Source organism: Orycteropus afer, unplaced genomic scaffold (assembly GCF_000298275.1).
Source record: "Orycteropus afer afer isolate SDZICR_OR568_19922 unplaced genomic scaffold, OryAfe1.0 scaffold00195, whole genome shotgun sequence".
Classification (NCBI taxonomy): Eukaryota; Metazoa; Chordata; class Mammalia; order Tubulidentata; family Orycteropodidae; genus Orycteropus; species Orycteropus afer.
The window spans coordinates 3,611,276-3,628,971 of NW_006921782.1; the positions used below are offsets into that span (position 1 = coordinate 3,611,276).

Sequence of the window (17,696 nt, forward strand, 5' to 3'; positions counted from 1 at the left end):
CTGTATTTTGTTTCTGAAGTAATTACATATAATTACAACAGTGGGCCTTCAGGAAAGCAGATTATCCTCCATAACGTGTTTGGGCCTCATCCAATCAGTTGAAGGCCAGAAAAGTGAAAAGGAAGTTTTCCCTCGTGTGTCTTCTGTCTCTAGGCTATAAATAGGCATTTTGCCAAAACTCCTTTACTCTTCACTCTTTCTTGGACCTGACCTATGGATTTTGAGACACAAGACTGTAGAAATTATGCCTGTTGTTGACCTATGGATTTTGGGCTTGCCTGCCTCCCCACCCAAACAGCATTAGGCAATACTTTAAAATAAATACCTTCCTGGTGGTGTAGTGCTTAAGGCACTTGACTGCTAACCCAAAGACTGTCAGTTCAAAACCACCAGCCACTCCCGTGAAGGAAGACTGGACAATCTACTTCCCTAGAGATACCACCTCAGAAACTCAAGAAGGGGTTGCTATGAGTTGGATTTGACCCCATGGTAGTGAGGTTTTTTTTTTTTTTTTTACCCAATTTTATAATTTCACTAGTTCTGTTTCTACATAGAACCCTGACAAGGACAGTATTTTTGCCATTTTTCTTACATAAATTACTGTTAAGATTACCCATTCTTTTTCTATTTAGAGACATCCTCTATACTTAGTTAACAAAATTTCTGAATATTAAAAAAAAAAAAAAATCAAGACTAGAGTTTGAATAATGTCATTTATATTTTTGGGATTACATCATGATTTTTCTCCCTTGATCCTTTGATATGATATATTTTATTAATATATTCCTTTGTGTTGGATTATCCTTGAAAAAATGTCTACCTATATTTAAATACATGGGAGCTCCAGTAGCATAGTGCCTAAGGCACTTGACTGCTAACCAGAAGGCTGGAAGTTCAAACCCACCAGCCACTCCTGGGAAGGAAGGTTGGGCAATCTACTTCCGTAGTGATACTGCCTCGGAAACCCAAGGAGGGGTCGCTACGAATTGGATCTGACTCCATGGTAGTGGGTTTGTTTTTTGGTTTTGGTAGTGAACGAGTCAGTCCGACTCGATGGCATATAACAACTTATTTAAATATATGCTATATTTAAAGTTTAATAGAATTTTGGATTTTATTTGCTAATATTTAATCCTAATGCTTGATTTGATGTAACTGTGTGTTTTACCTTTATTTTTAAACAATTTTAAACTTAGAGAAAAATTTCAAGTAAAATACAAAGAACTTCCAAACATCCTTTACCTGTTCAAGTTTTGTCAATTGTCCCACTAATATCTTTTCTAGCAAAGGGTTCAATCCAGGATCACATGTTGCACTCAGCTGTCATAGTGCTGTAGTCTACTTCAATCTGGGACAGTTTCTCTATTTTTCCTGACTTTCATGTCCTTGACATTTATGAAGATTAAAGGGTAGTCTTTCTGTAAGATGTCCTTTAATTTGAGTGTGCCTGACATTTTATTGTTATCAGACTCAGATTTTTGGCAGAAATATCAGAAAAGTGATTCTGTGCTCTGTTCACTATATTCTATCAGCTGACACATGGTGTCAATTTGTCTCAGTACTGTAGTGTTAACTTTGATCAATTGATTATTATTATGTTGGCTAGGTTTTTCCACTTTTTTCCCTCTTTCTATTTATTAGTATTTTGTGGGGTGCTACTTTGAGACTGTGTAAAATCACACTCCTTATTTCAAGTTCACCTACTAGTTTTACAATCTACTGATACTTTTGGCCTGATTTAATTATTTCTATGATGGTTGCCAAATGATAATTCCTAATTCCATCTTTGCTTTTACATTTATTAGTTGGCATTTTACTATAAGAAAGAGCTTTATATTATTTTTATTTTACCGCTATTGCTAAATTTATATCAGTATGATAATCTGTTACTACCATTATTTATTTTTATGCACAAATTGTTCTGAAGATGTCCAGAGAAAGTCCTTTTCTAGCTGCCTTTTGGCACACCTTATTGTTCTTTGAACACTTGACTTTCTGGCTGAGGATGTTCCAAGCTTACATATTTTTCCTTGCCCCAGACTGGGAATGAACCATTTGTCCAAGTAATGGCTTTTCCTAATAGTAGAAAGTGATATTATAAAGCCAAGATCTGTGTGCTAGAAATGCTCATTGCTACTGAAGTGTCAGTGCCCCTGGTCTTCTCAGTGGAAGACCTGTTGTTGTTGTTGTTGTTGTTGTTGTGTGCTGTTGAGTCGGACCCGACTCATAGCGACCCCTCCTTGTGTTTCCGAGGCAGTATTACTACGGAAGTAGATTGCCCCATCTTCCTTCTGAGGAGTGGCTGGTGGGTTTGAACCGCCAGCCTTCTGGGTAGCAGTCAAGTGCCTTAGCCACTATGCTACCAGAGCTCCCCAGTGGAAGACCTAGGAGATATAAATAGTGCCTGAGGCATTTGACTACTAACAGAAGACTGGTGTTTCAAACCCACCAGCCACTCCTTGGAAGGAAGATTGGGCAATCTAGTTCCATAGTGATACCGCCTGGGAAACCCAAGGAGGGGTCGCTATGAGTCAGATTTGATTCCACAACAACGAGTTTGTTTTCTTTGGTTTAGTGTGTTTTCATTATTTTTAAAGGAAGGAAGATAGATGTATATGCAAATAAATGTATATTTATATCTCTAGGTATCACTATGGAACTAGATTGCCCAATCTTCCTTCCAAGGAGTGGCTGGTGGGTTTGAAACACCAGCCTTCTGTTAGCAGTCAAATGCCTCAGGCACTACGCCACCAGAACTCCTGGAATAAACACTAGTGAACTCAATTTCATTACAGCACTACAGGGTTCATTTTAGCCTTTCCCTTTTTTTGATCTTTGTACTTCTTTTTTCCAATAGTGAGATGGTGGTTATCTTTCATTAGCCTTAACACATCTACTTATTTGATCAGTTCACCTGAATGTACCCAACATCCTATCCCTCCCAGACTGCCTGCTTGCCACTTAGATATCCTTATATGGACACGGCCTCTACAGTGGTGGCAGCCCACTCAGAAATCCTCCTTGGGTGGGCTCAGGCACAGGTTGAGTTGCTTTCTCAATTTGTTTCAGCCTGCTTATTTTCTAAACAAACACCAAAAAAAAAAAAAAAAAAAAAAAAAAAAAGAAAGAAAGAAAAAGGAAAAGAAGGAAAGGGAAGGGATCATATTGTGATTTGTATACATAATTTATTTGTCAGCAGGTACACATGGTACCTGACAAATTTTAAAGATAATCCATATCACCTAGGATAGTGTTTTATAGAAACAACCAAAACCAAACCAAATCCATTGGCGTCGAGTGGGACCTGACTCATAGCGACCCCTCCTTGGGTTTCTGAGGTGGTATCACTGCGGAAGTTGATTGCTCAACCTTCCTTCCAAGGAGTGGCTGGTGGATTTGAATTGCCAGCCTTCTGGTTAGCAGTCAAATGCCTTAGGCAGTAAGCCACCAGAGCTCCCAATATAGAAACAAGTGTTCCTATTTATAGTAAACTAAAACCAATGGAAGTGTATACACACACAAACACACTAACATACACCATTTATTTGTGTTTATTTATTTACATATATCATTTTATTAACTTTTTATATGAGTAAACTCAAAAAGTTGCCTTGACTTTTTTAAAAAATATTAAAGATCTTTAGAACTTTAAGTTTAAAAAGTTAAGTTTAAAAAGCTTAAGTTAAAAATTAAGTTTTTTAAAGTATACAGTCATTATATATACATATATATATATATATTCAAGTACTCTATACCAAAACTCTCTGCCTATAAGGTTTCCAAAGCTTAAATCTTTATGGAAGCAGATCACCTCATTTTTCAGCTGTGGAGTGGCTGCTAGGTTTCATCTGCTGAACTTTAGGTTAGCAGCCAACTGTCTCAACAACTGACCCTCCAGAGCTCCTAGGTTACCTATGGAACACATAAATACTACAGTTGATGATGAATGCTAATTTATGGTATTATTTAAAAATATTTGAAATGATAGTTATACTTCTTAAATGTTTATGGTAAAATCTTTCTGTAAAAACTAGCACATCTGTGAGTAGCTATATATTATATAAATGTAAATAAAAATAACTTGTGGGACAGACTGGATGTAGCTATAATATCTAGCAGATGCAGATTCAATATAGAATAAACCTTCTAATCACTCTCAAAATTCTAACCATAATATATTAATATTCTTATTTGTGTAAAGATTCAAGAGTCAAAGGTAGCCGAACATTTATTGGTCTGTCTTCCAGTCGTTTTCTTCCTACCACAGAGACTAGATTTTTACACTGAGGCAACTCTGGAGCCAATAAACAAACAAACAAAAAACTCACTGCCCTAGAGTTGGATCTGCTTCATAGCGACCCCTCCTTGGGTTTCCAAGGCGGTGTCACTAGGGAAGCAGATTGCCCAACCCTCCTTCCGCAGAGCAGTTGGTGGGTTGAACTGCCAACCTTTTGGTTATCAGTCAAATGCCTTAGGCATTACACCACCAGAGCTCCCCTGAAAAAAACCAAACTCACTGCCATCAAGTCAAGTCCAACTCACAGCAAACCCCATTGGGTTTCCGAAGTGGTTAATCTTTACAGAAGTAGATTGTCCCATCTTCCTTCTGCAGTGTGGCTGGTGGGTTTGATCTGCCAACCTTCTGGTTAACAGTCAAATGCCTTAGGCACTGTGCCAAAGGAGCTTCTGGAGTCAATATTGGTACTAAAATAACTTTGTCTCTCTTCCTGCATTTCCTCTCATCTTTGGAAGACAAATGCCATTTAGGTAGTGCATAGATATAAATGGTGAGTTATTTTAATAACTCAAAGACGGGCTCCAGATACATATAGAAATTTTGGAGATAGTAATTAATTATGGATGGATAATCTTCATTCAGGTAAAACTGGAAGTCCTTTCCTACAAGGGGAGTATCATGTTATTCTATATGCAGTAATATTCTAAGTAATTTAATCCAAAAATTTCACTTCATCCCATTATATTATCTATCTGGTTGCTGAGACAGATAAGGATGTCTTTAAGGTCTGAATCTGACCTATTAACAGCCAATCAAAGTGCTATTGTCTGAAAAATTAAGCTGAAGAGTAGGAAAATTACTAGAATTCAGTGTATGTAATCCAAATAGGAATTCCAGTTAATAATTAAGATTCTCAATAATCAACAACATTAACCCTAAGAATCAAATTTAACTACAGGAGATTTTAAATTCTTAAAAATGTCTTTAAAATGAAAAGCACAACAGGCTAAATTAAATTAGAATGCAGTGGAAACCTTTTGCATGAAATAATGTGGGCAATGTTCAGTTGTAGGAAAAATGATTGATGTAACACTATGCTAATTAAGGAAGAAAGGAAAATGAAAAAGGAAAAAAGAATGAGAGGGAAAAAGTAAGGAAGTAATGAAAGAAGGAAAAAAGAGAGAGGGAAGGTGGAAGGATGGAAGGAAGGAAAAGAGAGACAGGGATAGAGAAGGGTATCTTCTTGGAGTTCTGGAGAGGAGAATTTGGTCATCAGGAATACTTCATAGGATTGTAAAACTAGCTTCTAAGAATTTAAATTAATTCTAAAACCATTAAGTTCTAGGCCATTCCTCATAAAAAAAGAAGTGTCTTTCCTAAAATTTGGCTTTTCAAATGTTAAATTAAAAAAAAAAAAAAAACTATAGGTAAAATAACTGAAACTCAATATAGTCTATTATTAATGAGTTATAGGAAATGTGGATTTTTAAGTGTTTAGATTTGAAAAGAATGATTAATCATTTTGGTCTTACAAAGAGTCCCATTTGTATTTCCCACAATTATATTTGTTTAATTAAGGTTTTTATGTAATACATTTCCTCACAAGGAAAGTGATTTGAGTAACAATTGTTAAAAAAAAAAAAAAATCTGGGATTCTAATTAACATTAAAGAGATATTTAAGTATTGACTGATAAATAGGATTCAAAAAACACCAAAATGTTTTTTTGAAAACAATTATCTCTACTTTTATTGTATGCAGACTAGGTAATTTCTAAAAGAACACTAACCAATAACATAAAAACTTAACATGGAACTTGATCACTCTATATGGATCCTTGTTATGGATTAAATTGTGTCCACCAAAATTTGTATTGAAGTCCTGCTCCCTGTGCTTTTGGATGTGATCCTTTTTGGAAAGAGGGTTTATCTCTTGTTATGTCAGTAATGTCATACCAGAGTAATATGGGTCCTAAATCTAATTGCTGTTCAGTTATAAAACAGACCAGAATGCATACAGAGATACACACAGAGGAAGACAGATACAAGTATTTTCTACAAGCAAAGAAATGCCAAGAATTGTTGGAAGTCTGTAGAAAGCAGGAGAAAGGCTCATAGAAGGAGCCAAGACTACTGAGACTCCGGTTTGGATTTTAGCCTGCAGAAATGCAATGAAACAAATTTCTAATATTTCAAGCCACTTACTTTTGGTAATTTTATTATGGCAGCACCGAATAACTAACAGAGTATTCATGCAATAATGATATAATAAATAAATTAAAAATATGAAAAATGTTGTTAAATATGGTGAATGAATTTTTTTAATGATTCACATTTTAAAAATATTGTGTTTTGGGATTTCTTTGTTGATACATATACTTGGACATACTTAATGTTATAGTTAAAAAATATCCTAGTTTTTGGAGTCACTATTCTCAGGGCTCAAGAATATGAGATTGATCTCTTTTGCGATGAACACATAGATTTATTTTATTTTAAATTTTCACTATTACAAAGCTTTAGGATTTGCTCTACAGAGTCTTAGGTATAATTTGATACAATGCAGTATCGCTACAGAAATAGACTGCCCAACCTTCCTTCCGAGTAGTGGCTGGTGGGTTTGAACTGCTAGGTTTCTGGTTAGCAGTCAAAAGCCTTAGACACTATGCCACCAGAGCTCCGAATGATTAAGGAGGCAACAATAAATCCTTCTCATTGACTGCTTAGATTCTTAAAATTAGAGTTATTGATTTTCAGCATGCATCTAAATCACCTGGAGAACATCCCATATTTGAAAATTTTGGTCTAGTCAATTGCTCTAAGAGTGGTTCATGGGAATGTGCATTTTTAAAAAATATAACAAAACAGAATGTTGATTCTGTTGCAAAGTTTGTAAGAACCACATCTAGAGAAACATTACCATGACAACTGTGTCTCCATCTATAGTAAGGTCACAGGGACCAGGAAATTGTAGGAAAAAAACCTTTGGAGAAGACATTGGCATTATTAATAGAAAGGATGCTGGAATATCCTGTTTATTTTATTGAAATTTAGGATGATATTCTCTTAATTTTAAATCTTAGAATTTGTACAAATGGTTATGTGGAAACCAAAACAGTTTGACTTTGGTAGAGGTCCCACCATTTATTAATTATCTCAAATTAGTCCTTACATAGAGTGAGTGTAGCCTTGATTTTCATAGATGCAACATTTAAGAACCACTAAGCATAAATGATCCCACAGGCTACATTATTGATTTGTACATTTGCTGTTGCAAAAATTTCACCTGTGTTCCTCATGAGGCAGATATGTATAGATGTCATTTAGCTAAAAGACTAAGTTTAGTGAACCATGCACCATATATATTTTAACACGGAGGTTTCTGGATGTAATGACTCTCATCAACTGATATAATACTACTTTTGTCAGGACGAAATATCACTATATAAGAGAGGAAATATTACAGATGTTGAAAAGTAACTATCATGCAATGGGAAAGGAAACTGTCAGGAGAAATCACAGGTGGTGCAGACACTTCCAAATTTATGAAGTAGGGTAACTGTGAACTCAAGAGAAGCAGGGATCAACCACATTTTCTAAAGGTTTTATAACTGAAAAAGGATGGTTTGAGGAGAGAGAAGTAATTTTATTTCCACAGAAATAGGCTAGGTAAGCACTCTTGGAAAGTCTTAGATATTACCATGAAGGTCATGGTACATGTCAGTCTACCTATACTTTGCCTCATGCTCAGAAAGATTAGTTCTAGGCATATTTGAGGATGAGACACCATCTAAAATTAAACAAAATTATGGAGGTTTACTTCACCAGAGAATTTTAAGATATGTAATTCTTTTATAGAAATGGTCCTCAAAATGTAGTCTCTTGCCTGGTAATTTCTTAGAAATGCACTTTCTCAGGCTTTACCCTAGAACTAGTGAGAGTGAAATTCTAGGTCTGGTTTTACCAATTTTAATTTTAATAAACGTTCTAGTGATATATACTACATTTTTTTCTTTTAGTGTCCTTAATAATTACCAGATAACAATATAACAGTGATGTTGTTTTAGGAAGCCAATGAGAATCCTAGAAGGGAAAAGAAAAAAAAAAAAAACAACTAAAGACTAGATGCTAAGGGAAAGAACAGTTGACAAAAGGACGGGAGGGACCCAAAACAAGTACCAAAAGATTCTATTTCAAGGGCTACAGGCAATGAGTGACCCTGTGCAGCAAACAATAGCCCTCTATGCTGAAACCCCCCTGAGACAAGAACGAGTCTTACGGCTATTACTGATGTATCATCACCATTCCTTGAGAGAGAATATCTGATGTTCCAAGCACCATGCTAGGGGCTTACATAGATTATCTAATGTAATCATTAAAGTTAAACCCAAAGCCACTGCTATTGAGTCAATTCCTACTCAAAAGCAACTCTATAGGACAGAACAAAACTGCCCAATAGGATTTCCAAGGCTGTAAATCTTTACAAAAGTAGACTGCTTCATCTTTTTCCCATGGAGTGGCTGTTGGGGTCAAACCACCAACCTTTTGGTTAGCAGCCGAATGCCTTACCCACTGCACCACCAGAGTTCTTTGGCTTCCATTTAGAATAATTTGAAATTCTCATTTTATATCTACTTTACAGGTAACAAAATCATTGCTTAAAGAGGTTAAGTAGTTTACCCCAAATTTTATGTAGGCAGTAAGAAGGGAAATTGAGATGTGAATCTCACACACAGCTAACTGCTGTGAGGGGTAACTCGTGTTGTTGTTATGTGCCATCGAGTTGGACTCAACTCATAGCGACCCTTCCTTGGGTTTCCAAGGCAGTATCACTACAGAAGCAGATTGCCCAACTTTCTTTTCTTCATAGTACCTTGAACCTAAGGGTGGCCTTACCAGGAAGATAAACAGTATTTACTTAAGAATCAAGATAACAGCAAAAAAAAAAAAAAAAAAAAAAGATAGGGACTCTAAATTTGAAAAGAGGCTTTCATTCTATAGGAAGGTGCTGTGGGGTTGGGAGAGAGATTGAGCCAGCATACCTAGAAGTAGGACTTTTGATGTGGTGAAAAATATGTGAAATTGTTCACTACAGATTGCAACCAAGAGTGATCCTTGTATATAGTTTTTGCCTGGGCTAGAGTTGAAGCACTGAGTAAAGCAGTTTGAACAAACTGACAACAACAAAGCTGAGCATCCCAAGGAGAAGTGGTTGAGCATCTGGTGTTAGAAACCATACGCCCACATCTATATAATTTCCAGGGGGAAAACAAAACAAAATGAAATAAAACCCTCCCTAATTTAGGCACAGGAAGAGACAATCATTTCTTAATCCCTTTACAAGTATATCCTTTATTACTCATTTTTTTCCTTTAAAGCCATGTGACGAATATGAAATTACAGTACAATTTTGAATGAGACATAGATGGACTTGAAACTCTATCTTAAGTCAACAGGAATGCTTGGGGAAGTTCCTTATCCTCAACTGTCTTTATTTTTTGCATATACTTAAAGTGCCTAACGCATTTGACTGCTAACCAGAAGCCTGGCTGTTCAAACCCACCAGCCACTCCTCAGAAGGAAGACTGGGCAATCTACTTCCATAGAGATACCACCGTGGAGACCCAAGGAGGGATCACTATGAGTCGGAATCAACTCATAGACCATGAGTTTGGTTTTTGGAATAGTGATATGTGAGAATTAAATGAGATAATGAATGAACAGTACTTGGATTCAGTAGGTTCTAACCCATTCCTTCCGAGGAGTGGCTGGTGGGTTTGAACTGCTAGCCTTCTGGTTAGCAGTCAGGTGCCTTAGGTAATATGGGGCAATCTACTTCCGTAGTGATACTGCCTCAGAAACCCGAGGAGGTGTTGCTATGAGTCGGGTCCAACGCTATGGTACATAACAACAACAACAACAACCCATTCCTTAATGTTAAGTTAAATTTAATTTCATGTACTGAGATGGCAAGGAGGATCCAACCTCACTCTAGCTCTCACCCTCTTGGAATGGTCATATTTGTAGCTAAAAAGTACACAGATTAATAAGAAAATAAGGGGAGGTGCTTTGGGAATTTGGTACGAAGAGCTCAGTGTTAAATATACATTTCGTAGTCCTTAAAATCATAGCAAAATTCTTCCATTCCAGTGGAAAGTTCTTTGTTTTTGATTCCACATGGCTTTGGCTCCAAACTCCATGTATATTCTTTAATCTTGTTCAAGTAACCTAAATTTAACAAACCTCTGTGGTGTGACTGGAAACCAAGGAATATAATACTCAAATACTCAAATATTATTCAGTATAAAATAATGCACCATTTCTAGTTGTGGTTCCTAAGAACTTTTTAATGACACTAAAGGGAGTAAAGATACTAAAATTGTGTAGGAATCTTGATATAATATGGAGTTGATTATTGGGGTAAAATGTATTCTAAGGTGCTTTAAGTCAACTAGCTATCTCTCTTTCCCCTGTCATTGAATCAGGTCGAAGTTCTCCTTTCGTTGTAAGTGGTCTATCTGTGTGTTTGTGTTTATATGTGTTTGAGTATGTTTGTATGAATGAGTGATGCACTTGAATGTGTTATGAAGGGCCTGGTAAATGAAAATATTTACATGTTTACATATCTCTAGTTATGCTTACATATTTAAATGTTGGCTGAGTTCCAAAGCTTGGTGTCTCAAGTACTAAACTACTAGGAAAGTACACTCTGCTTAGACTGTGATAGAGACTTTGCAAACCAGTAGACATGTCTTTTACAATCAATAAAATGAAGCTGTAAACCATTGCAAATGGACCAATATACAGGTCACATGACTAAATCACCCCTGCACCAGACAGTCTCTGATGTATTTTATTCCAGTTTCAATCAATTAATCAGAAGAGTTGGGAGAGCAATAATTTAAATGCTGCAATAATCAATTCTATAACACATTAATAGAAGCTACAGTCAAACTTTGCCACACCACTGACTGCACTAGAATTTTGACAGGAACCTTAGGGCCATGCCTAATTTGCATTAAATTTACATAAAACTGTAAATCAAGACTACATGAACACAGCTCTAATATTTGTTAGTGCTTAGATCTTTCCTGATAGATGGATGAAAATGCTGGTGGTTTCACTTTGCTTGCAATAAAATTGTGCAGCTGATCAGCTTTGTTCTCATTTTGCAATTATGGAGAAAGTGACCCAAGAGAGCTATCAGTTAGGGGTATGTATATACCATCTTGGGTTTTCATCCTGTAAAACTATGACTTAGATGTGCCCTTGGAAACCCCAATACAGACACAGATTGTCCCCAATGACTTTGCAAAGTCTTGTCACTGGATTTGCTCACAAATAATTTGTCATGAAATGTATGTACAAACTACATAGAAAGCTGGTGAGCTGGAATTATGTCTAACCCTCCAGAAATTTTTATTTTATTTTAAATTTACTATTGTGAAAACAAATAATTAGGCATATTTTTCAGGCTGAGCATAATTAAACAAAATCTTCTTAAATTCAGCAAAGCATCCAGTACTTACTAGTATGATAAACAGAACTTCACATTGTTATAAGCATTCCATGTGCTCTTTTTCCCTTATTTGAACTTGTTCCAAGAGCATGGACCTTGCTGTGCATTTTACACTCAGGGCTAAGAGAAAGTATTCTCACCAAGGGTATTGGCTCACAGTGGAAGAGGTCCTTTCTATATACTCTGCTTAGTCCCCTCATTTTAAGTCTATCCTGCTAAAAAGTAAATAGATCCTTAAGGGCAATAATATATTTGGAAGTGTTTAGCCTCCCATACCCCATCTCCCATGTGGAAGGAATTTGCAAATATTTTGTGTATCATGATTATTCTACCTCTTCCTTACTACCGTCTATCCCACTTTTCTTACCTTGCACGATCAAGTAAACTTGGGAGGTCTTGGGCTCATGCTGTGTCTGAACTGAGCAAGTATAGGAACCCTCATCATAGACATCCACCTTCTGGATTCGGAGGCTGTATTCCAGAGAATGGCGCTTTTCCAGCTCAACCCGGGGGTCCAGAGACCACTTGTCATGTCCAGCGAAAATGATGCCAGAACGGTTCAACCAAGCCACCTTCGAGTTCTTATCATCTACAACACACCTGGCAGAGCAGAGTAACAATGTTAGAGCCTTAACCATAATGAAATCTGCTTTCATTCTCCACATGATCAGACACAACAAGACCAATAAAAAATAATAATTATATGCAAGATGAATCATTGTCATGTCATTTCTCATACTCCTAAGTGTTTTCACAATTTATCCTTTAAGTCTAATTACCACCATAGCCTTGGGACAAATCAGTCAATGGCATAACATAATTCATAAAAATTATGATCTGCATCCCAGTGAAGTGAATAGTGTTGGGGGTCTTAAAAGCTTACAATTGGCCATATAAGACAAACTATGGGTCTCTCCTTCAGGAGCAAAACAATAAGAAGGTAACCAAAAGCTCAGAGAACAAACAAGTTTACACAAGCCACAACCTCATGTAACCCAAAATCAGAAGAACTAGAAGGTGCCCAGCTACCACCATTAACCATTCTGACTAGGAACACAATAGATGGTCCCCACCTGATATTTAATTTTTGTCTACTACTACAGACACTTGAGGAATGGCAAAATGAGCAGTCCTGCTTGGCAGAAACAAAAACTAAAATCTTCCTCTGCAAGGGAGACTATCCCCTGAGATCAATTGTTAGTGAAATAGCAGAGTGGCATGTGAACTAAGGGATATTACCCTTAAGATCAGTGCTCTACTTTTTAGCCAAATAATAGACAGGTCTACAATATGAACAATAAGCTGGCAGGGGGTGCACATCCCTTAACAATCAACCATTCAAGTTCAAAAGGGCAACATTTTCCCAAAGACAAAGTTCAGAAAGCAGCAAGGGTTAGGAAAGAAAGAGGAACAGAAATGAGAAACACAGGAAAGAAGTGGGATGAGTGATGTTATATTGAAGGGGATCACAATCAATGGCATGAAACAAAATGTGTTTGAATTGCTGAATGGAAAACTGATTTGCTCTGTAAACTTGCACCAAATCACAATAAAATGCATTCTTAGAAAACAAAAACATCAGTATGAGAACAAAACCTCAATAATTACTCAAATGCAAAGATGAGAATATAAGGGAAGAAGGAAATTAGAGTACAGGGAAGGGAACAAACAGAACACAATTAAAGAGGATGTTGATACATTGTGATAAATGTAACTAATGTCACTGAACAATGTGTATGGAAATTGTCAAATCAGAACTTAACTTGCTGTGTAAAATTTCACCGAAAACTCAAAGAAATATATTTTAAAAAATATCTAATTATAATCCAATGGATGAATGTTATCCTTTTAGACTCAATTCAGCTATAAACAATCTGAACATAAGTAATGTAGGTAAATACAGCTAACTGAGAACTGACTTTGATTATTCACAGAAGATTCTATCTTGCTAAGTTTCAACTTTGAGATTTATCCAGCAGATACTGTGGCACATTTACTCAGTCCTGAACTGTACTTACTCTTTCATAGGTACATTATGATAGTCTTTTGTGGTGCAGATACAAGCTATGCTCCACTTCTGTAGTAGTTAAACTAGATTTTAAAGTTTGCCTTGGATTCTTACAGGTTTGGAAGTCTCACTCTTAGGAATGAGAAGTATGTGAGCACCAAGGCAGGTCTAATGGGAAGAGCATAGGTGTCAAGGGATCAAAACAAGTATCATCTAACATAGCTCTGGTTCCGAGGTACAGGACAACCCTCTTTCTGCTGGGGAGACAAGTTGCTACCAGCATTTCTGGCCACATTAGAATGAGTTTCACCTTTTACAGGAAATGAAGAAACTAATATCATAGTTCATCTTTCAAGGGAGGTGAAGGAGAAATGCTTATTTGAATTACAACTTATTTTAGGATCCTAAAAGTATCTTTTTCTCTTGAAAGCAAGTGGGGAGAAAAAAAAAATGGTTAATGGAGAAGGGATAGACACTGCAGATTAGTAGAATTTTCTCCTTCAATTCCAAGAGAAGTCTGGCAATGGAAAGTCATAAACAAATAAACAAAACTTCTCTCTCGATCTCTTTGGCAAGATATATGTCTGCCCCACAGGGAAATTGTCTCAGTCCCTGTTCACAGCTGTAGAGCCAGCTGTTCAGCACTCCAGAGTGTGAGGGGGTGGACAGAAGGAGCCAGGAGCACCACAGAAGAATGACTAAAACAGCATGTTCCCTGTTATTTCCAAACCACATCAAATCCAGATTTTCATTCAGGTCAAATCAGCCAGGCATAGAGATTCCACAGCCATGCATAGTTAGAAAATTGTTCCATATAATCCACATGCTTTCCATCTTAGAGACATTGAAGCCAACTTGTATTTCTCATAAGAAGGAGAAAGGACGAAAAAAAAGTCAAGTTGAATCTGACTCCTAGAGATCCCTTGGGTTTCCAAGGCAGTATCTCTGTGGAAGTAGGTTGCCCAGTCTTCCTTGTGAGGAGGGGCCAGTGGGTTTGAATCACCAGCCTTCTGGTTAGCAGTCAAGTGCTTTAGGCACTATGCCACCAGAGCTCCTCACACATGGCACAACAGTCCTTCTCATACCGCTATTTTTACGTGTAATGTACAGTTTATTTAGAGAGAATTTCATTTAATGAGTTGAGTTCCAAGATACTCAGGTCTTTACCAAGATACTCAGGTCTTATTTTCTTCTCCTCCTACTTGTTTTTATAAACCTAGCTAGAATTAAGGGATCATTTAGTATCTCCATTTCCCAGTACATGTTTCTCTGCCATGCAGATATTGTTAAGACTAATCACATGTGTTTGACAATTTTGAGCAAATAACTTCATGGCTACTTGCCACTTCATTTCATCTTTAATTTCACTTTCCCTGATCTACTCTTTTGTGGCATCATTTCTCTGTCTTTCCTGATGTTTATACCACTCAACTAAGACTCATTAATGAATTAATTAATGGGCTATTTGCTTGTCTTCTTCTAGATCATTAATGAAGTTCTTGAATATTGATTTACTGTGTATTTTTTTCCTACTTAGATATATGGAAATTTACCTCTATAAATACATTTTACATCCTCTGTCACATTTCTCCTGCACTTTTCTCACCAGCCAGCTCAAGGCAATAGTGGGAAGTTTGCTACATCACAAATATACTTGGAATATTGTTTGGCCCAGAATATGATTCTAATCTCTTCATTTTGAAAAAGAATGACCTATAAGCCAGATAAGGTCAAGACTTTGGTCTTATTCATTTGGGTATCCCCCAAACTAACCTGGCATAAAACAGGCCCTTGATAAATGTCCATCATGTGAAATAATAGTGTTACATAAGTACACAAGACATATGGTCAACTATTTTCCACCTTCATCCCAAGTCCAACAATAGTCATTTATAAATTGGGCAGATTTCATTCTCAGCACAAGGTAGAGTTTCAAAGCCAGGTGTCTAGGGTTTGTTGGACATTTTAGCAATTTTTGTCCATGGAAAAGTTAAAATTATCACACAGATCATTATTCCAAATTATTCACATAGACTGTTCAGAACTATTTTACCTAAAGAAGTAATTGACTATTTCAGCAGATTTTCCAGACGCATAAAAATGCATCTACTGAAACTATAAAGTATATGGAAATTTGATGATGACAGCTTACATAATAGCTTATTTTTTTACATTGGGTTTCATCCATATGTATTTTTTAAACTTATATTTGCTTCCAAATAAGTAAAAGAAGTATTAGAAGACACAAACATACACTCACACATTTTCCTGACTTATTATGGTTAGCAAAATACCAAGCACCAGACAAATACAGAATATTGTTACAGGAAACCACTTATCCAGATGTTGAAGGAGTCTTTTTCTTCATGTTGCCACTAAAGTAAATGTAAAAGGAGCTCTGGTGATGCAGTGCCTAAGGCATTTGACTGCCTTAGGTTGATAGTTAAAACCCACCAGACACTCTGTGGAAGGAAGACGGGGCAATGTACTTCTGTAAAGATTTACCACCTTGGAAACCCAATGGGGGTCTCAGTGAGTCAGAATCAACTCGATAGCAGTGAGTTTGGTCTTTTTTAAAGTAAATGTATTGAATGTTTAAACTAGAAAATAATCCTTCTACAATGTGATTAAATCTTTCATACTGAAAAATGATCAAAAGAATAGAGTAATTGCAGAACTAGCTTAATTTTTTTTTAATTTTAAAATCTTTATTTAAGATAGCAACTATCTTTTTATCAGAAAAACAGCACATAAGAAAAGAAAGGCGAAAAATAAACTTGTAGTTGTAATTTGTAGAACTCTATGTTTATTAGAAAACTTTATTAATATCAGTAAAACACTCTGATACATTACTGGACAATATGAATAACTGTGAACATTGTCTGATATTGTGCCAGAAGATGAGTCCCTCAGGTTGGCAGGCACTCTAAATATGACTGGGAAAGAGCTGCCTCCTCAGAGTAGAGCAGACCTTAATGATGTGGATGGAGTAAAACTTTTGAGACCTTCCTTTGCTGATGGCGCATGACTTAAAATGGGAAACAATTGTAAACATAATTGGAACGTGGAATCCATGAAGTATGAATCTAGGAAAATTGGAAGTAGTCAAAAATGAAATGAAATGCATAAAGATCAATATAGGAGGCATTAGTGAGCTGAAATGGATTGGTATTGGCCATTTTGAATCTGACAAAATGGTCTATGATGCTGAGAATGGCAAATTGAAGAGGTATGGCATTGCATTCATTGTCAAAAAGAATGTTCCAAGATCTATCCTGAAGTAAAATGCTACCAGTGATAGGATAATATCCATATACCTACAAGGAAGACCAGCTATTATTCAAATATACACACCAACCACTAAAGTCAAAGACAAAGAAACTGAAGATTTTTACCAACCTCAGGAGTCTGAAATTAATTAAACACGTAATCAAGATGTACTGATAATTATTGGTGATTGGAATGTGAAAGTTTGAAACAAAGAAGAATCATCAGTAGCTGGAAAATATGGTCTTGGTGATAGAAATGACACATGATAGAATTTTGGAAGACCAATGACTTATTCACTGTAAAAACCTGTTTTCAACAAAATAAATGATGGCTATACGCATGGACCTGAGCAGATGGAATACATAGGAATCAGATTAACTACAACTGTGGAAAGAAGTGGTGGAGAAACTCAATATCATCAGTCAAAAGAAGGCTAGCAGCTGACTGTGGAACAGACCATCAATTGCTCATATGCAAGTTCAAATTGAAGTGAAGAAAATTAAAACAAATTCACAAGAGCCGAAATGCAACCTTGATTATACCTTACCTGAATTTAGACATTAACTGAAGAACAGTTTTCATGCATTGAACAGCAATGACAAAAGACTACACAAGTTGTGGGCTAACATCAAGAGCACCATACATGAAAAAAGTAAAAGGTAAA

The 17,696-nt window shown here is 36.3% G+C and overlaps 1 protein-coding gene across 1 annotated transcript in view; it reads right to left on the minus strand.

Annotated features, from left to right (window-relative positions):
• LOC103202917 (limbic system associated membrane protein) overlaps window positions 1–17,696 on the minus strand; it is a 993,414-nt gene that overhangs the window by 448,739 nt on the left and 526,979 nt on the right. The window contains exon 2 of the mRNA XM_007947848.2: window positions 12,122–12,354. Coding sequence (XP_007946039.1) covers window positions 12,122–12,354 — 233 coding nt within the window. The remainder of the gene's footprint in view (window positions 1–12,121; window positions 12,355–17,696) is intronic.